This window comes from Juglans microcarpa x Juglans regia, chromosome 6D (genome assembly GCF_004785595.1).
Source record: "Juglans microcarpa x Juglans regia isolate MS1-56 chromosome 6D, Jm3101_v1.0, whole genome shotgun sequence".
NCBI classification, from domain to species: domain Eukaryota; kingdom Viridiplantae; phylum Streptophyta; class Magnoliopsida; order Fagales; family Juglandaceae; genus Juglans; species Juglans microcarpa x Juglans regia.
In genome coordinates, this window is record NC_054604.1 from 3,743,543 (window position 1) to 3,752,902 (window position 9,360).

General features: G+C 33.0%; 1 protein-coding gene across 2 annotated transcripts; it reads right to left on the reverse strand.

Annotated features, from left to right (window-relative positions):
* Positions 1 to 4,460: 4,460 nt before the first annotated feature.
* Positions 4,461 to 8,844, reverse strand: LOC121235762 (39S ribosomal protein L47, mitochondrial). 2 transcript variants are annotated; one of them, XM_041132157.1, is made up of 5 exons: positions 8,682 to 8,844; positions 8,241 to 8,413; positions 7,431 to 7,588; positions 5,071 to 5,181; positions 4,461 to 4,728 (listed from the first exon to the last, which is right to left on the reverse strand). In XM_041132157.1, the coding sequence occupies exons 2-4, from the start codon at positions 8,395 to 8,397 to the stop codon at positions 5,086 to 5,088; spliced, it is 411 nt and encodes a 136-aa protein (XP_040988091.1). In that variant the 5' UTR covers positions 8,398 to 8,413; positions 8,682 to 8,844; the 3' UTR covers positions 4,461 to 4,728; positions 5,071 to 5,085. The 2 variants fall into 2 exon arrangements, with proteins under 2 accessions (XP_040988091.1, XP_040988090.1); XM_041132156.1 differs by lacking the exon at positions 5,071 to 5,181 and having other exon boundaries at positions 8,682 to 8,843.
* Between the last annotated feature and the right edge of the window lie 516 nt (positions 8,845 to 9,360).

Below are 9,360 nucleotides of genomic sequence, written 5' to 3' on the forward strand. Positions count from 1 at the left end.
CATGTGCCTTTCCTATTCTTAAAAACTCAAAATAAAATTTAAAAAAAATGGACATTTTCTCTTCTTTTTCTTTTTCTTTTTTTTTTTTTATCTTTCCCCATTTCTTTTTAAAATTAGTTTGAAACAATTGGAAGATTAGCATGTGTATTTCTATTTCCTAATAATAAGATATGAAACACATGACGAAGAGATGGATTTAGTTGTTATTAGATTTATATTTAAACTGATTTGTATCTATTATTTTACAGAAATTCTACGTGAAAGACTTATATCACACACATTCACATAATCAATATGTGATTTGTCATTTTTATTCTTTGAGCTTAAATATATGTTTGTTTAAATATAAGGATAAAAATGACAAATTATATATTGATTAAATGGATATGTATAGTGTAAGACTTCCTTATAACATTTCTCATTCTTTTATGAGTAATGCTACTCACCATCATTTTTATTATCATCATCTCATCATTTCATGATATGACATTTAATGATTAATGAATAACTCCATTCAAATTTATGAGTAATGCTACTCATCATCCTCTTTACAATTATCATCTCATGATGTGGTATTTGATGATTAGTAAATAACTTTATTCAAATGCATTTACACCAAACATTAACCACGTGATATAACTTGATTTAGAAGATAAATTTTAAAATTTGAATTTTACAAATCAAATTATGTCCTATGGATGGTTTGTGGTGTACATGTCTTTGAATAACATTTCTCTTAAAGACTATTTATTATATCTTACTTATGAGTCAATTATTTAATGTCACATTAAAAAATATTGAACAAATAAATATGATTTTTCTTGCATTGGCTTATCATGGGTTTATACCAATAATCCATAGTCAATCAATTGGGAAAAGAAACAAGTAAATTTATTTTCCGAGCAATTCATCTTTCTTGAATACTGTGTATACAATATTTAAGGTGCGGTTTGGATAGTGAGATGAGATGAGATGATTTTAAATAAAAGTTGAAAGTTGAATAAAATATTGTTAAAATATTATTTTTTAATATTATTATTATTTTAAGATTTAAAAAAGTTAAATGATTTATTATATTTTGTATAGAAATTTAATAAAGTTGTAATGATGAGATGAGACGAAACACTTTCACTGTCCAAACACTTTCACATTAATTGGTGCATTGTACATTTGTACTCTCCTAATCTGCTTACTCATTTTTTTCTTAAATTATTAAGGTAGTTCTTTGTGAAATAACTTTGATGATTCTTTTCATGTTAACATGTATTGTGGTGCAATTCACATGCATCTTAATTGGTCACATTTCAATTTCATATCCCAATTATTTTTATAGGCGATTGTTTTAATCTCCATAATATATATAAACGTGATTTCATATGAGAAAAAAGTATAGTTGCAAACATATTCATTTCTACCTTTTCTAACTAATGATCTTGAAAAAGAGAATACGAGTCTATTAAAGAAACATCTCAAGATAACAAATCACAATACACCTTCAGCTTCCACCGCCTCCTGCAGTGGCTCTATAGTTCGTGTGCAGATTGAAAAAAAATAACCATCATTTAAAACGGCACCCTCATTGCAAGGTATGGGTGGAAACCAAATATTTGGTCATAAGACCCGCTTTTTTCTTCACTCTAGTATCGTGGTTGTTGTAATGAAATATTTGTTGATGAAGTTTAACTTTTCTTATATATATCTCATTTTTTATTATCTAAAAGGTTTGTCAAATCAACTAATATAAAAATATTAAATTTTTTATTTTTTCTATAAATACAATAAATACATTAATAAATAATATGTTTTTAACTCATAAATAGTAGAACTCTTTAGATAATCATAATGGTTAATAAGACTATTGGCAAGAGATAATATCATAAAAGTGGTACATTTTTTTACCTCTCACATGTTTTCTTCTCAATAATGATTCAATTTTGTCGTTCTTTTGCACATGTAAATTATTATAACGGTGGAAAATCAAATAAAACGAAGAAACAGGAGAAGACATCATGATGACAAGATTAAGGGTTTAGTGAAGGTCTACAAATCAGATGTAAACATCATTTTCCAATATCTCATATATTTACAGATCATTTTTTTTTTTTTTTAAATTTCTCTCTCATTTCATTTCAGGCATGTGGGGTGCGCTTGGTGTTTCTGATGGTAAGTCTGAGTTTGTCCATTTCTGGGCCCATCATTTTCCCAAAAGAACACAGAAACGTGACAGCAAAGAAAGTCTAGAGCTTTTGTTGCTGTCAGTCAGGTCACAAAGGTTTGAGACCCACAGGGATGGGAAAATTACAAATTCTTGGCTGTGTCTGTCTTTAATCTGCAACTTGTTATTCTTGTCTTGGTGTGTGCGTGCACGTATATCCAAACTTGGCAACCAAATTGCATTTCCCATTTGTACCATTTCCCTATTCCTGCTGTATCCGTTTGAGTTTTGCATTCTAAAGTTTGAAATAAATCATATGCTTTAGAGTTTTGCCATCTAAAGCAATGAAAACAGAGCAAATGTTCCGCATCATCTATCCATTGCTTTCCAGTTTTAGAAGCAGAATAATTGAAAGATGACAGGAAATCAATTCCTAAACTTCAGATTTATGGTATTTTTTTCCCATGGACAAACAGTTTTTTATTTTTTTATTTATTTTAGCAGGCTGTGGATATGTCTCAATCAGCGGGAACAGGATCACCCTGTGGTGAAAATTCTATAAATGAATGAGTAGTGATAAACACACAACACTTTATATAATACTTTTTACAATACATTATAAAATAAGAGTATTTTTGTAAAATAATGTTAGTTTTATAAGATATTTTACAAAAATACTCATCTTTTTTAAATATTGTTGTATAAAATATTGTATAAAGTGTTGTGTGTTTATCATTTTTCTAAAAGGAAAGAGCTTGAAGTCAATAAGATGATGACCTAATTTGGCATGTCTGATATCTTTTGTTATGATACCATTCCCAACCCTTAAAAAAAAAAAAGATATCAACTTTGATAATTTTCGTTCAAGTCATCGAAAGTACCTCGTACGTAATGTATGCATAACACAAAGTTTGTGTATTTGGCACAATCCTAAAAAACTAAATAAAAATATCGATTTGTAAGCTCCATCTTTTACATATTAAATGCACTATCAACGTGGAATATTGGTTTTTTTTTTATGTCGGGAATCTCTCTAAGGCAGGGCCTTTCAGACCAACGCCTGCAGAGTAAATCTTAATTCCGTGTACCGCACCCTTGAAAGATTTCTTACACAGAACTGATTAAATAGTTGACTTTTAACTAGGAAGTATGGTCTCAAAAGATTGTTTATATCCATGATATGTTGAATCTTAGACCTTAAAGGGAGTGATACTCCAAGATCAAGATTTTCACTATTTGGGCCAATCCCTCGAAGTTATGACGTAGAAGATAACATAAAAGATATTACGATTTTCATTTATCTTATTAATTTTAATTGATTTCATAATATATTTTATACACCACCTACTTATAAGTAACAAAATTCAAACAACTAGTGGGAAGAAAACACTCAAAAGTCCAAAAGATGAAAGATTTGAGGAGGTAGACAAAGTCAATGCACATGAGGAGGTGGAGTTATAACTACTACAATGTTCAAGAAAATTAATTAAAAAATGGGTCCCGACAAGCAAATTGGTCCCTACCCATCCCCACAATTATTGGAAGAACCATCTTAAATGTCAATTTTAAACAATTCGATTGGCAGATTGCTGTAACACAGTTGAAAACTATCATGATGAGATGTGCAACACAGACACCACATTTTGTTTTGTTGTGTTGGACTGGCTGATGAGAAATCTTAAGGAGGTTGGCTTGAGATTAGGGAAGCAGTAAACATAATTTATTTATTTATAGGTAGAATGCGAATTCTACTAGCTTCATGCGTGGCAGTGCATGAAGCCCACATGTGCGGTATAGTCATGAGGCACCAGTCTCTTTATTGCAATTCTACCTCTAATCGATAGATCGGTAGGTAGTTGGAGAGTGGTGTAGATGATGCCTTTTGTCGACAGTCCCCACGCGTTAAAACCCAGAATAATTTCAATATAATGTTGTCATTTATGACAAATCTGCTCATCTATATGTTCTTGTCTTCCAAGCCAACAAGGCGCACGAAAGAAGAAAGTGAATAAAGTTAAAAAATTAAGACCTCGCTTGTTTTCACAATCCATCTCAATTCATTATAATTTTTTTAATTAATCAAATTTTTATATAAAATAAAATAAACAATTCAACTTTTTTAAATTTCAAAACAAAAATAATATTAAAAAATATATTTTAATAATATTTTATTTAATTTTTTAACTTTAATTTCAATTCATCTCATCTGATCCGTGAAAACAAACGAGACCGTAAAACACTAGGATATACTCAAACATCACAGGCACAAACAAATTAGTCTGGTCGTAGATAAAAGAACCAAGTAATATGTAAATTCCCATGTATATTGAACTTTGTCCGTTTTCTCCACAACAGTGATACTCAACTAAATCACCAGAAGCTGCAGACTTACAGGAAAAATAAGGCCGTATAGCAGTCAACATCATTAACACACTGTTCTGAGAACAAAACATCCTTAGAAGTCATCACAGAGCATTTATCATTCTCTTCATCTCAGCAGATCTCCTGGGATCTGGGTCTTCAATCGCTCTCTCAGTGAGGACTTGCTTGATACGGCACATTGACTTCCTCACCTGCATGTTATGATTTTTTATTTACAAACGAGAATCACCACAATACCAATTAGCAATTGGGGTTCCAGGAAGATAAAAGAAAAGAAGGAACAGATGTATCTTCGTCACAACAAATTAGGCCCATCTATCAAAACAGTCAATGGCTCAGAATTAATCTAGCTGACATAGTTGTGTCACTCGACCGCCAAAAAAGACTTTGGCAGTTATGTTCTACCTCAGAGAGTAAAGAACAAGAAGAAGAGGATTCTCCAAAGATCCACGGCCAGGGAAAGGTTATTGCCTCTATCATCAGCCCGACAAACTTAAAAGTAATCAAAGGACCAAGTTCTTCGTTTAACGTACTAGTGCACCAATAAGTCAAATGGCTCCCAGCCTCTGGCCCCTATGGCATCCGGGTTGGCCTCTAATATGTGCAGAGCTATAGCTTGGGTTCCATTTTAACAACGGAATATTCTTCCCCTCAACATAAGTCCAGAGAATCAAGTCAGAAAGCATTCTTGATTAAGGGAATATTCTTCATTATCTTAGAGGAAAATTCACATTCTTAGAGTAGGTGATCAACTCAAGAAGCGTTAAGAAACACCAAACAATTTTTTTTTTCGCTGATTAGCAACAACAAACAATTATTTTTTACTTTAAAAATCAATTCCATTTTCTGAAGGTCTTTCCTTCTCATATCATGTTGAACAGAATGCCTAACGTATGCAAAGGCGCTATATCTCCGAGCAGGCTTGAAATTTGCTTTCTGACACAAGCACTTAAAAAAGCTGATGGAAAATCTTTTGCATATCAGTTTTAAACAGTTCACACTAAGTTTCAGACCAACAATACTGAGGCTATCTTTGGGAGTAGAAACTGCATGAAAAATTACTTGATAACATTCATTACCAATTGGATTACAGCTCACACCATGCAAGGAAAAAAAATATTTACACAATACAAAAACTAACGCAGTTGAAGTTGGTATATCGAGCTACAAGTGATTTGAATCTTGATTTCCTGTGCAATGATCATCAAGGAGATTAAGATGTGGTGTCAATGGTTGAACACGTGCCAAAAACCAAAGTAAGAAATATGCCAAGGCCAACACAAAAGAGTGAGGTAGAGAAGGTTGGTGGTAGAGGTGTCCATAATGGGTTTACAACATCCAGATGGGCTTACCAAGAGTTTAATGGGTGACAATAGATATAGCCAGCCAGTAACCTTCTTAGTTTACTAGGATATGTAATTGGATCACTTAAAAGCTAGTTGGTGCTAGTTTCAAATGACTTAGAACTAAGAGGGGTGAAATAAAAGTAGGGGTTTTTCTGGGGCATTCACTGGGCTGTTTCCGTGCTAAGTTTGCAATGCCAAAGGTAAAGCCAATATTGACTCAGAAATTTCTTAAGCTGGCTATCAAAGCACAGAACCCACGGTTATAAGTTGTGTTAGCTACTTGGATCAGAACACAATCTCTTCCTACGTCCATCTTGTTACCCTTCATGGTGAAAGTAATTTACTCTTCTGTATATACAGAATATATCCAAAAAAAAAAAACTGTTTCACATCTAAAAAATAAATAAAAGCTGGCAGATATCCCATTCTGTTATATATTTCGTATCAACTCCACACCAAGCATGGACAGCAGAATTTAATGCCAAGATGAACTTATTAGCATATTTAGGCAAAGCAATTTTTTTTTTTTTTTATAGGTATATTTAGGCAAAGCAATTCAAAGCATGGAACAACAGGGTTGTGGGTACTTTAGCTATTGACATCAGCAATGTTTAATGAAGGGGGGATATGAAGATCTCAAGGAGAATGTTGTTCTTCATCATGCAGGCACCTTCCATAGTCAAATATTGTATGTAGCATTAAGCCATTATGTTTTGCATAACCAAAATTTCAGTTTGCGAAGCAATTGAGTTTAATTTTTTTTGGGGGGGGGGTGTAAAGGTCATATTCTGCCCATTAAAAGGGGCTCTTCTTATAAATAATGATTTGAATACCACCCTTTCATCATGGCACGTACATGGGGAACCAAGAAAACAAGAATATTGTGCATACTGGTGCAGAACTTTTAATATCAATTTTCATTTCATATGATAACAAAGTCGTTCTGTTTAGCTCTCATACTAGTATCAATTTCATTTTCATTTAATATCAATGTTTCAAGAGCTGTCATACTAGTAGCACGAGTTTTAGTGATGTCACGGGTTTGGAGAGCAAATGGGAATTTTATCTCAATGACACTAGGGTACGTTTGGAGTATGAGATGAGATAAGAAATTCTCAAAACTTCTCACAATTTCCTTCCCAAACATCACTCAAACACAAAACACTTTTCAATTTCAAATATTCAACTTTTTCACCTAATTATTACATAATCATTACAAATTTTATAAACTTCAAAACAAAACACAAAAATCAATACAATTTTTTCAAAATTCAAAACAAAAATAATATTAAAAAATTATATTCAAACAATTTTTTTTTTATAAATATTCAAACAACTATTTAACTTTATAATATTTTTATTCTCATTTTTTCTCTCATTTCCCAAAATCCAACAAAACATCTTAACTCAAACCATTTCACTACTATTCACAGAATTCTAAGATACTTCAAGTGTCCAAACAAGCCCTAAGCCCCCACACAGTTACCCAAGCATTCAACGAGCTAGATATCATGCATAAAGGCAGATGCAAAATAATGGGGTTATACCTTGGGAACGCGCTCAGGATTAGGAAACCGTAGATTCTGCGCATGAAGCATCTGGCGTTGAGTCATTAGCATGTTTTTCTCCTTTAATAAAACATACCATAGCTTATGAAGATCGTCCCATGACTTCAGTCGCAGTTCAGAAGCCTTCCAACTTCGACCTGACGGCAATAAAGAATCAATGGGGAAACGATTTTCAATATATACATTGGGAAAATAGATAGTTATCAGACTTGGAATTGTTTAAAGAAGAATAACTTCAAGTGCAAAATGACTTGAGATTGCATCAAATTTTATTTCCAAAAAAGATTGAAAATATAAATCATTATCTAAATTTATTTCCAAAATGACTTGAGATTGTTTTAGAGGTACTTGTTTGACAGGAGGATTTGATATGATGAAAGCCACAGTGTAAAACATACACTTGGTAAATGAGAGAACTAGATGAAGCACATGACATGTGACTACCAGCCGTGAACCACTATATATAATCTAATGCATATTGGGTTTGTTTAAACAAAGATTAATCATTATTAGATATTTTTAGCTGTATCTGGCTAACCTCTTACATCAATTTAAATTGTCTTCCCCCTTTTCAACTTCAATGAACATCAAGCATTATCACATTGTTTTGATAGTTTACAACGTCAATGAACTGTCAGGTCTCACTAAATTATTAATCTTCCACCCGTATATTTCTTAGTTAGATAAAGAAACCGGCTATATCATATAGCACAAGGCCATGAACAATAAATTACCGCATCAAATAAAGGCATTGGTTAACCAGAAACAAGGAAAATGAAAGGCCTGTACCATAGACAACAGGTTTGTCGTCATCTACGCTTCTATCTGCCTCAAAGAACTCTTCCAGAGGGTTCCTAGCCGCAGACGCAGCTGCAGCTGTTGCAGCAGATGTTTCTGATTTAGCTGCAGCAAATAGAGTTCTCCCAAAAATTCTTGACAAAAACATGATAGTGACCAGATTGCTGCAAAACAATGCAACAGTAGATTAGAGTAGGGCGAAAAAGAATCAGAGAAAATCCTCACAGCCATAGTCTCCCGCAAAACACGAACAAGCCCACATGTGCTCCTATAGTTATCTTACAAACACGAAAAATGGCTGACCCAGAATATTTTTTCAAAAAAAAGGAAGGAAATGAACAGATCAAATGCACTCGAAAGAGATAGAGAGAGAACACGACGGGAGAAGGGATAGAGAAGACGAAGGGAGAGGAGAGAGAGATAGGGGGTTACCAGAAGAGAGAGATAGGCCGAGCGGTGGGATTCTAAGAGGGGCCGTGCGGTCGCGTGTGGGGTTTTGAGAGAGAGGCCGTGCCGCGCCGGGGGGGAAGCCGCTCCTAGGGTTGGAACTTGATCAGAACTCGGAAGAAGAAACGATGTAAAACGGCCGTGAGGTTTACCACGTAAAACGGCGCCCTTTTACTTGGACTGCTGGCTTGACTGCCGTTTCGGCCATTTTGTACTGGGCTGTCGCCGTTTTACTTGGACTGCGGGCTTGACTTTTGGCCATTTTGGACAGGGCTGTTGGGTTATTTTGTTTCTAAACCCTAATTCAAACCCTAAAAGCCTAATCTAAACTCTAAATAAATTTTAATCATTGTTTTAATCCTAAGTTTTTTATTTATGGTTTTTATAATTTTTTATCACTTAATTTTAATAGTATTACATTACTATTACATGTTATTATGCATTTTAGTGTTTATATCTATTAGTTGTTTAGTATTACATGATAGTAATATTGTAATAATATAATGTTTACATGTATTAAAAAAATATTAGTCAATTTAGGCTTCGTTTTTTTTCGCAGATGAAATGAAAATAGTTAAAATTAAAGTTAAAAATTTGAATAAAATATTGTTAAATATATTTTTTAATATTATTTTTGTTTTGAGATTTGAAAAAGTTGAATTGT

Bases quoted from the DNA above. Each gene is read 5' to 3' on its own strand.
- LOC121235762 (XM_041132156.1), bottom strand. From the start codon at position 8,397: ATGTTTTTGTCAAGAATTTTTGGGAGAACTCTATTTGCTGCAGCTAAA. The intron at 7,589-8,240 runs GTACAGGCCTTT...TATTGCCGTCAG, and splicing joins CGACAAACCTGTTGTCTATG to GTCGAAGTTGGAAGGCTTCT. The intron at 4,729-7,430 runs GTATAACCCCAT...CATAACATGCAG, and splicing joins ATCCTGAGCGCGTTCCCAAG to GTGAGGAAGTCAATGTGCCG.